The sequence below is a fragment of the Lynx rufus genome, unplaced genomic scaffold (genome assembly GCF_022079265.1).
Source record: "Lynx rufus isolate CCGP_SWC_20201006 ecotype Redwood Valley unplaced genomic scaffold, mLynRuf1.p SCAF_3, whole genome shotgun sequence".
Taxonomy (NCBI): Eukaryota; Metazoa; Chordata; class Mammalia; order Carnivora; family Felidae; genus Lynx; species Lynx rufus.
The window spans coordinates 173,851,065-173,863,447 of NW_025814845.1; the positions used below are offsets into that span (position 1 = coordinate 173,851,065).

At 37.2% G+C, this 12,383-nt stretch overlaps 1 protein-coding gene across 3 annotated transcripts in view; it reads right to left on the reverse strand.

Moving 5' to 3' along the window:
• WRN (WRN RecQ like helicase) overlaps positions 1–12,383 on the reverse strand; it is a 152,762-nt gene that overhangs the window by 52,434 nt on the left and 87,945 nt on the right. For all 3 annotated transcript variants that reach the window (XM_047091340.1, XM_047091339.1, XM_047091341.1), the window contains 2 exons: positions 9,502–9,689; positions 3,744–3,918 (listed from right to left, as the gene is read on the reverse strand). In XM_047091340.1, the coding sequence (XP_046947296.1) occupies positions 3,744–3,918; positions 9,502–9,689 (363 nt within the window). The remainder of the gene's footprint in view (positions 1–3,743; positions 3,919–9,501; positions 9,690–12,383) is intronic.

Sequence of the window (12,383 nt, forward strand, 5' to 3'; positions counted from 1 at the left end):
ACTGTTCTCATTGTTAGCACTATAGAACCAGCTGGTTCTTTAAACTGTGTGTGTAACCAACATAAATTAAAGTGCTATTTAAAAAAAAAATGTATTAAGATGGACCAAGAGTGGAAGGAAGGAAAGAAGGAAGGAAAGGAAAGGAAAGGAAAGGAAAGGAAAGGAAAGGAAAGGAAAGGAAAGGAAGGAAAGGAAAGGAAGGGAGGGAGGGAGGAAGGAAGGAAGGAAGGAAGGAAGGAGGAAGGAGGGAAGGAAAGGAGAAAGAAACAGATAAAAGGAAGTATAAGAAAGATTAAAGAAAAAGATAGGAATAGAAATTTATTAAGAAAAAGCTTTGAGGGGTGCCTGGCAGGCTCAGTCAGTGGAGCATGAGACTCTATCTCAAGGTTGTGAGTTCAAGCCCCCATGTTGGGTATAGAGATAAGCTTTGAGTGAAAAGACTGGGCTATTTTGTTATATTTGAGAGTAAATAAGCAACATAATTTTAAGGGTTTTTTAAACTGTATTTCTGAGTCAAATTTTTTCAGCTTTATTGGGATATAATTGATATATACCATTATGTAAGATGCATGTGATAATTTCATATACATATACACTGTAAAATGATTATCACAATAAAATTACTTACAACATCCATTACCTCGCATAGTTACTATTTGCGTGTGTGTGTGAGTTTGTGTGTGTATGTGTGTGCGGTGAGAACTCTGAAGATCTAATTTTCATCATATGATACTGTTTTGTTATTAAGATTTTATCTTTAACTAATTTCTATACCCAACTTAGAGCTCAAGTCCACAACCCTGAGATCAAGAACCACATGTTCCACGTACCTGGGTGGTTCAATCGGTTAAGTGTCCAACTCTTGATTTCGGCTCAGGTCATGATCTCACGGTTTGTGGGTTCTAGCCCTCTGTCAGGCTCCAAACCAACAATGCAGAGGTTGCTTGAGGTTCTCTCTCTCTCCCTCTCTGCCCTCCCCCTGCTCATGCTCTCTCTCTTTTTCTCAAAATAAATAACTAAAACTTAAAAAAAAAAAACCACATACTCTACCTACTGAGCCAGCCAGGTGCCCCTTTATGATACTCTTTTCAGATGAGATCACCCTATTCTATAGGCATGATTTTCAAAATACCATAAACGCTCAGGTGAAAATACAGATATTTTATCAAATAATTTATTCACAGCCTCATCCCAGGAAGAAAAGGAATTCAAGTCACCTTGAAAAGGCAAATAAAATATGAAAGGACCTGAAACTAAAAATTAGGACTAAGAGTAAGAACGAATGGTCACAAACTAAAAATGCAAATTTACATCTGAATGAGGTTAGATATGGTTAAGAATAATAGGAAAGAAAAACATTTCTCTAAAATTATAAAATAGAAAATACTAAGATTCTAAGCATCAATCAATCTAAGGCATTAAGAGCTAAGGTAGTGAGCTGGGTGGTCAGCTGTACTTTTAGGTCCACACCACAGTATAAATCAACTTCAGAAAGAGAGGAGAAGGAACATCCAGAATTCTGTACATGTATGCATTCAGTAGGCACTCAATGAATATTCAATGGAAGGTAATCAATTCTAAGAGCATCAGACTATTCTATATAGATGAGGAAATGTATTTTCATCATCTTGAGAAGATGTTTGAGAACTCTCAATGCAAATGTGAAGTTTCTGAATTATTTATTAAATAGTTGTCATATACAGCAGAACTCCTGATGTCAGCCTAGGGTGACACCATCAATATTAATTTATTAATTTTCATAATGTGGATAAAACTTTTTGACATCCTGCCATAGAGAGGGAATATATAGTGGCACATACATACATAGACCTTTCTAGATATTAAGTATAATTAGTGATCACTGTGAGGTTTTTAAAGCCATATTTCAAAGTATTAATCTTTCAGTGAACACAGGTTTCACTGGAAACCAGATGCATCCAATAAAGTTTCCCATCACAACCTAACAGGTAAAGTTTGCAATCTCTCATATCTGTAGAAGATGTTTCTACCTAAATGACTAATAATAAAACAAGATGAAAGAAATCACTGATTAGTTAATGGCTCAAACATCAATTGTTAAGATTCAGTAAGCAGCAGCCAATAAATTTTATCTGGTAACTTTCAAATTCCTGAGATAATAGAATAAAAGTATACACATGTAAGAATTTAGGGAACTCTAAGCAGTTGTGATAGCTGTTACTACCTTTGGAAAGAAGAGGAAGAAAGAGAATAGGTGCTTTTAGGGCAGGAATGTGTTACAGCATGACAACGCACAGTGAGCTTCACAGACAGTACATATGAACCATACTTGAGGTAGGTTGTCTGAACAACACCTACAGAGCTAGGCAGAGGGGAAATGGTCTTCACCAACTGAGCCGAAAATGCAAAGAAGTTCCTCTCTTGAGAGGAGAGCTAGTCCACAGGCTTACAGTGACAGACCTTGGGTATGATGTTGATGGCGTGAAGCTGTTGATTTAAACCTACCAACGTGGTTTGTATCTAAATCTTCCTAAATATTCTGCAAAACACCCATTAAACTAGGATTCCAATCGCTACAGGAAGCTCAGTTGGAGCACTTCACAGTAAGGTCACTGATACCCATTTAACTTTATTGTTTTTCTCCTTCAAATCAATCCTGCTTAGGGTTGCTAATCCAATGTTTCTAGAATAGTATTATCTTGCTCAAAAACACAGAGTCGTCTTCATGATGGCTTTCAAACTCTATTTTGCGGAGCTCTGCCGCATGGACTGTCCTGGGAGACTGGAAGACTCTTGGAACACTTTCTCCCTCACATCAACTTCAACAAGAATTATTCTACTTTAATTTGTTTTAACTATTAAAAAATGAATTAAAATTTTAAATTTTTTTTTTCAACGTTTATTTATTTTTGGGACAGAGAGAGACAGAGCATGAACGGGGGAGGGGCAGAGAGAGGGAGACACAGAATGGGAAACAGGCTCCAGGCTCTGAGCCATCAGCCCAGAGCCCGACGCGGGGCTCGAACTCACGGACCGTGAGATCGTGACCTGGCTGAAGTCGGACGCTTAACCGACTGCGCCACCCAGGCGCCCCAAAAATGAATTAAAATTTAAATGAAAAGTTAAATAAAAAACTCTAAGGCTAAAGTAGTCTAGAAAAACTACAGGCACATCACATCAATCCCAGCCTGCCTCTCTGCAGGTTTTAAGGCCACCCATAACCTGGCCAACCACCCCTTAAGCTGTTTTCCTGTGACCTTCTAACAGTTCCTCCCTGCCTTTTTACCTATACCTTGTACCATTCCTACTCCACACTCCTTTTCTCTCTAACCATTTCATACTCCCAATTTCCTGAACCTAGCAGGCCCTCTCATACCACAGTGCCTTTGCACATGCTAGTCCCTTTTCCTGGAATTCCATAACCAATGCCCTTTCCCTCATCACCTACTGGCTTAGCATACAACAAACTTCTATTCACTCTCCACTCAAATAGCTTCTTCCTGGATGGACCATCCCCACAGTACAAGCTACCTTAACAGCTAGCGCTCCCTCCTCTGTGCACCTAATCTCTATGTGCAGGCTCCTATTAAGACTAGTCTGCAGTAGTTTGTTCATATATCTATCTTACACATTATATATTAATTCCCTTTATGAGAGAGACTTCTTTAAACTCAACACAAAGTATTCCATAAAGATATGGCAAATATTAGACAAATATCTGTATCCATGGAAGAATAGAGAGTAATGATGATGGATCTTCACACCTGAATTTCATCTCTCATGAACCTGTGATGAACCTCTCTCCTTGCAGTAACACACATGCCTGCATGGTATGTTCCACAGGCTAACTTCACCTTCCTAAGTTCAGCTGTAACTTCTTCTGTCATTTTTCTGGAAGGACAATAGATGATAGTTGAACCTTCAAATTCCCAGGTGGAACTAAAACAAAACAAAACAAAAAAACAAAACCAAGAGAACAAACATAAATATATAGGCTTCAGTTTGAGTTTCCAAAACCAGTTTGAGTTTTGCCTTACTGAATTTCCCCTTTCTTTTTAAAATTTTAATTTAATTCAATTTTAATTTAATTTTTAAATTTTTAATTAATTTTTTTAGTAAAACACTAAAAAAGAGAAATCATATAGAAAAAAGGATACATTTAACTCCATAAAAATGTGGAAAGTCAAATGTGGAAATAAATTATACTAAATCCCAAACACTTTTGACTCATTTTTTTGTTTAAACAAGAGACAAGTTTATTTATTTAAGTAAAAGCCTTGATAAAAGCTTACAAACTACTGAAACGCAATTTTCATACTTTTAGAAATGCAAAAGCACTAGGTGAAAAATTAGTCTTCATTTATAGGAGAAAGATAAGTGAATATTTACATAGGAGAATGGATACAATTTATATTACATTATTCCTATTCTCTCATGATCAAAAAAATGAGTTTCTATGTATGTTTACTAAAAAAGCAGTAACTTCTTATAACATTAAAGATCATTTTTATAGTTCAAAGAAGTATTTACTAGTAATCTTGAGACTGTAACTATTATAGAAAACATCTGTTCAAAAGTCTGTTTTAGAAACCTGTGCTTTTTTTTTTAAAGGTTTTTTTTATTTATTTCTTTTTTGCAGGGGGAGGCATAGAGAGAGGGGAGACAGAGAATCTCAAGCAGCCTCTGCACTGTCAGCATAGAGCCCCATGCGGGCTTGAACCCATGAACAGTGAGATCATGATCTGAACCGAAATCAAGAGTCAGACGCTTAACCAACTGAGCTACCCGAGTGCCCTGAAACCTGTGCTTATTTATTAAACATGAAAAGGTTTGATTTCTCGATACAGTCATTTACATAAATACATTCATTTATGCTGACTTAAGAAAAAGAATGTGCTATTTTGTATTTAGGAAAAACTGGTTTATTTATTTATTTTGAGAGAGACAGAGACAGCACCAGCAGGGGAGGGGCAGAGATAGAGGGAGAGAGAATCCCAAGCAGGTTCCGCACTGCCAGCACAGAACCAGATGTGGTGCTTGAACTCACAAAACTGTGAGATCACTACCTGAACTGAAACCAAGAGATGTTTAACCAACTGCGCCACCCAAGTGCCTGTTTTATTTATTTTTTAATGCATACACATTTTGATACAATTTCAACTTCAGGAATCTATTTTACAAATACATTTACACATTTACCAAAAGACACATAGACACAAATATTCACAGCAGAACTATAATTGTGAAAAAAATCACCTAATGTTCATCATTATGTACATTCGTACTATGAAATTAACTAAGCAAACAATAAAAGATCGTGTGGATCTAAATCCTTTAACAAGGACTATGGCAAAAGTCACTGCATACTTAAACAGAGAAGAAAAAATAGGTAGTAATTTGACTCCAAGAGTTTTACTGAATAATCTACTCAAAGCAATTTTTGATAGCGACCAAATGGGCTTCTGTAACAAAACTTCACACCAAATAACTTAAGTATGGGACACCTGGTGGCTCAGTCATTTAAGTGTGTGACTCTTGATTTTGACCCAGGTCATGATCTCAGGGCTCATGGGTTCGAGCCCCACATCAGGTTCTGCACGGACAGTACAGAGTCTGCTTGGCATTCTCTCTCCCACTCTCTCTGCTTGGGATTCTTCTTTCTCTCTGCCCCTCCCCTGCTCATTCACACATGCTTTCTCTCTCAAAAGTAAACAAACAAACACTTTTTAAAAACCCACACATTTCTCAAAGAAGAAAAATTTCTTCAACAAAATGTGAATATTGAAATATCCTACACATTAGGGCCCCAATTTTTTTTCCTTTTTTAAAATTTATTAGTTTTTTAAAAATTTACATCTAAGTTAATTAACATATAGTACCATAATGATTTCAGGAGTAGAATCCAGTGATTCTTCACCTACATGTCACACCCAGTGCTCATCACAACAAGTGCCCTCCTTGTTTAATGTGCCCTCACATTATGCAGAAAGATAGCAAAGACACTTTTTTACTAAGAATGATAGAAGTTTCAACTTATTGAGGAGCCTGGGTGGCTCAGTCATGATCATGGCTTCGGTCATGATCTCACAGTTCATGGGTTCAAGTCCCGCGTCAGGCTCTGTGCTGACAGCTCGGAGCCTGGAGCCTGCTTCAGATTCTGGGTCTTCCTCTCTCTCTCTGCCCCTTCCCCACCTGCGCTCTGTCTCTCTCTCTCTCTCTCGAAAATAAACGCAAAAAAAAAAAAAAAAAAAAGCTTTAACATTTCAATTTATTGAAGATATGAAAATCCTAAATGTGTATGTACCGATTAATAGTGCTTTAACACACACGAAACAAAAATCGACAGAACTAAATAAAGGGAGAAAGATATATATCTGTAATAATTGCAGATTTTAACATGTATCTTAGGAAAGACACTTTAAATCAAAGGAGAACATTGCCTAAAAAATGGATATACTGTGTACCTATTTCTGCACAGAGCTAACAACAAAAGCTGGCAGTGCACATCTGCACGGCACAGTCAGAGAACAGAAGGGTATATATAAAGGGTATATATATAAAGTGCCCAGACGTCAACAGTGATGATACGTGAGGAATCAGATGGGAAGATCTAAGTACTCTGGAATTTATGCGCATCTGTAGTGTTCACATCGATATTAAGACTGTGTATCACTTTCTACACTAAAAAAAAGGTAAAAAATACACAAAAATATGAACTTATAGAGCAGAAGAATCAAAGGTGTAAAAATCTCCATTACAAAAGGATTCATTACTGGGGTGCCTGAGTGGCTCAGTTAGCAATGCCTCTGACTCTTTATTTTGGCTCGGGTCACGTTCTCACAGTTGTGAGATCTAGAGTCCCGCTTTGGGAGTGGGCATGCAGCCTGCTTAAGATTCTCTCCTTCCCTCTCCCACTGATCCTCCCCCACCTGCACTCTTTTTCTCTCTCCCCCTCATCTCTCTCTCTTTCAAAAAAAAGGGGGGGGGTTTATTACTTCACCAAGTGGTTTACTAAACATTGTTATTTCCTCACAACAATTTCTGGGAGGGGAAAAAAATCTGTCTTCATCTAATCACTAAATTAGATAGATGAGAGGCTTGTCTACCCAATTTCAATGTATCGCGATTATAGAAAACAAATAAAGTCAGGATTTAACAAACATGTTAGCTCAATGACTAGAAAAAAAATGGTAGAATTAAATAAAGGGAATAAAATGGAAATAAAAGGCAACACTCTGAAGTCTTAATTACCCTCCATCTAATTATTGCTCATTAAGGGAAAAATTTCTCTTTGCCTATAATCTACAGAAAGCATTCTGACTCTCAGTGGTTGGCTGCTACCATACTGTTCTTGAAGGATTGAAAATGGGATGCAAAAATATTTTTTGCTTTGCTCTCAGAAAAACCACGTCATATTAAATACAAAAATCTTGGATAGTCTTGGATGTCAGGCTAAGGATTCTGGCCTTTAGTCTCAGGAAAGAGGGAGGCACCAGAGAGAAATGCCAAGACTCAGGGATGTACTTTCAGATGGCGAATCTGAAAATTGTGTATAGAAGAAGCAAGGAGGAACCTGGGGGATGGGGGGGAGTTTGATAACAGTCTGGGCTAAGGGACCTTCACTGGCAGAATTAACATGGAAGATGGTAAGAGAACATTTATACAAGATATCATAAAACGACAATACAGTCCAAAAGATAAAATGTCACAGTGTGACACACACACACACACACACACACACACACACACACACACACACACAAAGGCAAACAGTTTCAAAAGAAAAAGGTTATTAGGGGAAGGCCACTGAGATTGAGAAAAATATGGATGGGAGAGGAGATCAAAGATTAGGAGAATAGATAATGATCCCACTGTTAAAAGACTCTAGCCTACAATAAGCAGCCTTCTTCAAGAGAATGTTTTCCCTCTAGGGTACAAAAGAAGTTAAGTGCAATGAGTACTCACTTCAGAGAGATCTCTAGCACAGCCAAAATACTCAGAATATACTCATTACTTTCTTGTTTTATTTTTTTTTAATGTTTATTTTGAGAGACAGAGCCAGGGAGAGGTAGAGAGAGAGGGAGAGGAAATCCCAAGCAGGCTCCACATTGTCAGTGCACAGCCCAACGTGGGGCTCTATCTCATGAACCTGTGAGATCATGACCTGACCTGAGCTGAAATCAAGAGTCGGATGCTTAACCAACTGAGCCACCCAGGCACCCCTCTTGTTTTATCTTTTATTTATTTTTAAAAATATTTTATTTTTAAGAAATCTGTACACCTAATGTGGGGCTCGAACTCACAACCCTGAGATCAAGAACTGCATGCTCTACTGACAGAGCCAGACAGGCGTCCCCATTACTTTCTTGTTTTAACCTAAATGTAGTACAATCCAGCCAATAACAAATCCTACATTAAAACTCATCCTAAAGGACCCCAGTAGTCCTTAAGGAAGAAACTAATGATGTTCTTTAAACTCTATTTGCCTAGACTTGTTTTATCTTTGTGTTGGTAGGACAAACATTATTTTCACGAATTCTGACTTAACACATTTCATAACATGACAGTTATAAGATTTTCACCAACGAGACAGATCAGGGAAATAAGGCAAAGGAAAGCTTCTTAGCATATATATAAAATGCCTCCAAACAAAACAAACAGGACAAAGTACTAGTGACAGTTTCTTCATCAGTAAAATGAAAATAATATGTAGCTTATTGAGCAGTTACAAGGATTACTACATCATTTACATAAAGCACCTACGAGAGTCCTTGGCACATAGTAAGGGCTCAAAAGTACTTATCAATAAGATGGCTTTTAAAATTCCCTAATACTCATGGTGCCTGGGTGGCTCCGTAGGTTGAGTGTCCGACTTCTGCTCAGGTCATGATCTCACGGTTTGTGGGTTCAAGGCCCAAATCAGGCTCTGTGTTGACAGCTCAGATTCTGTGTGTGTGTGTGTGTGTGTGTGTGTGTGTGTGTGTGTGTGTCTGTCCCTCCCCTGCACACTCTCTCTCTCAAAAATTAATAAACATTAAAAAAATTTTTTTTAATAAATAAATAAAATTCCCTAATACTCAATTAGTCAGATAATTAGCAAACTAGATAGAATTCAGATAAAAGACTCAGTTATTTTTGTTGTTTACTTATCAATTATTAAGAGTATCGGTGTGTCTGGCTGGTTCAGTCAGTAGAACATGTGACTCATGATCTCAGGATCATTGGTTCAAGCCCCACATTGGGTATAAAGTTTAGTTAAAAAAAAAAAAAAAGAGCATATATCCTGTTCAAGTAAAATTAAGTAGAAAAATACCAGATGAATTAGTTTCTGACTTCAGAAATAGGCTATTTACTCAGTCACTGTCTTGTTAATACGACATCACACTTGACTTGAATCAAAGCTAAGTAGAATTTGAAATATGTTAAATATGAATTAGAAGAAAATAGTAAAAAATAAATAAATAAAACAAAAATTTAAGAAGGAAATAGTTCACCAAAATTTATCAACCATGAATTCTTCACCTTGTCTTTTGGACAAGAAATTGCTTTAGATCCTGAAGGATGTTTCCTGATTTTCGTCCAACTTCCAAATACAAGTTTGGTCGATCAAAACCAGTACAGGTAATCTGAGGATTCTTCAGTTTTAAGCAATGTATAATGTCTTCCCGGATTGAAGAACTTGCAGTAGCAGTGACTGCGACAATTGGAACCTAAATGAAATAAAACTGATTTGTCAGAAAGGAGAGCACTCATTACTTCCTAACATTTCTACCACCTTCTCACAGAGAGACTGGACAACAATTATATGAGGAACAATGTTAAAAATATAACTTTAAAATTACTTTTTCAAAGAAGAAAAAGAAAACTTCCTACTTACTTGTTTCTCAGCCTTCATAACACATTTACTTTTTAAAAATCAGAAATCATTTGGGGCACCTAGGTGGCTCAGTTGGTTAAGTATCTGTCTCTTGACATTGGCTCAGGTCATGATCTCACCATTTGTGAGATCAAGCCCTGCATCAGGCTGTGCATTGACAGTGAGGAGCCTGCTTGGGATTCTCTCTCTCTTTCTCTCTCTCCCTCTCCCACCACCATTTCTCTCTCTCTCTCACACACCTCCCTCACTTGTGTGCATACACGAACTCACTCTCTCAAAATAAACATGAAAAAAATCTTAAAAAAATCATAAATCACTTAAATAAAACACTAAATCCATACGATTTTTCAATACAATCTACCTACTTATTAGCTATCTAACTCTTCATTTATTATTTTGTAAACGTTTATTATATTTATAATACTGCTGATATAAGTCATATGTTATACCTTATTTTTTATTAATCTGTGATTCACAAATCATAAACCCTTTCATTCACTGAAAATCTAACTATACAAAGCAGTCTTTTTTTTTTTTTTTGGTCTCCTATATTGTATATATTGGCTTATGGCTTCTCAGATCTAGAAACACAGCTCTTAATGACCTGGATAACCTCTCTCCAGTTCACTAAGTTAATGATTGCATACAATACATAAGAGGAGTACATAAAATGAAACATCTATTATTAATTGGTTCCTTGAGCAACCAACTCATGTTCTATTTTTAGTCTAGAAAAGACTTAACTTAAAAGGTTAGCAGCCAAAACAGGAGACATGCAAGGTACTAAGAAAAACATGAACATGTAATCTTTCAGAAATTCTAAAGTAGGATAACAATATATCTCCCATGAAACTATATTCAATATTTTTGTCCCTATTATCACAGGGAGCTATAATTAATTATGCTATTATTTTATATTCAGAAAAAAATGGAGTAAGTCTTCAAGTTCTTCCTAAATCATTAAGCTGTTCTATATCCAAGAATACAACTTTCTAAAAATACTTTTTGTGGTCTCTTACAAACAAAATAAATGATATCCTCAGAAAATAGCTCTTTAGATGCCCTGCATGTAACTCACAAATCAGTTTAAGCAATCATCCTCATGTAAGTGAAAGTTTATGGGCAATTTGTAAAAAAGCAATTATAGAATTTGGAAAACAAGATACAATTTACTAAACACTACAAAGTACTTTTACAATCAATATAGCTTTACTGAATTAAAAATTATTTCGGGGCACCTGGGTGGCTCAGGTGGTTAAAGCATTCGACTAGGGCTCAGGTCATGATCTTGCGGTTTGTGGGTTCAAGCCCTGCGTTGGGCTGTCTACTGACAGCTCCGAGCCTGGAGCCTGATTCTGTTTCTGTGTCTCCCTCTTTCTGCCTCTCCCCAGCTTGCACTCTCTCTCTCAAAAATAAATAAGCATTATAAAAATTTTTTTTTAATTATCTCAAAGCTCATATAAAAAAATGAAGTCTGGAAGTAGTTTTTTTTAATGGAAAAAAATAAGAGACCACAACCAGTGTGACCCAGTTATTTGCATTTTTGCATTCTCTATCCTTAAATTCTATGAAATTATTTAAATGTGTTAAGTATTTTTTTTAATTTTTTTTTCAACGTTTTTTATTTTTATTTTTGGGACAGAGAGAGACAGAGCATGAACGGGGGAGGGGCAGAGAGAGAGGGAGACACAGAATCGGAAACAGGCTCCAGGCTCTGAGCCATCAGCCCAGAGCCCGACGCGGGGCTCTAACTCACGGACCGCGAGATCGTGACCTGGCTGAAGTCGGACGCTTAACCGACTGCGCCACCCAGGCGCCCCGAAATGTGTTAAGTATTTTTTAATGTTTATTTATTTATTTATTTATTTTTTTTTTTTTAATTTTTTTTTTTTTTTTTCAACGTTTATTTATTCTTGGGACAGAGAGAGACAGAGCATGAACGGGGGAGGGGCAGAGAGAGCGGGAGACACAGAATCGGAAACAGGCTCCAGGCTCCGAGCCATCAGCCCAGAGCCTGACGCGGGGCTCGAACTCACGGACCGTGAGATCGTGACCTGGCTGAAGTCGGACGCTTAACCGACTGCGCCACCCAGGCGCCCCTTATTTTGAGAGAGAGAAAGAGAGATTGAGAGCAACCTCTCTCTCTCGAGCAGGGGGGGGAGGGGGAGAGAATCCCAAGCAGGCTCCATGCTGCCAGCACAGAGTCCAACATGGGGCTCGAACCCACAAACCGCAAGATTATGTGGCCGAGCTGATGTCAAGAGTTGGATGTTTAACCAACTGAGCACTCAGGTGCCCCTAAATGTATTAAATATCATTAAATGTTTTAATTAAATTTAAAATTTTTAATTAAATTATTTAAAAATTAACCCCCCAAATTAACTTCCTTGAGTTTTGGCTTATAATCACACTGTTCTCTGAAGTTAGAGAGTGCCATCTATAACAACTTATAAATGAACAGGCCAATTTATAAAGAATTTAGTTTCTCTAACCAAGCTTAGAGAATATATATACATATATATGGAAA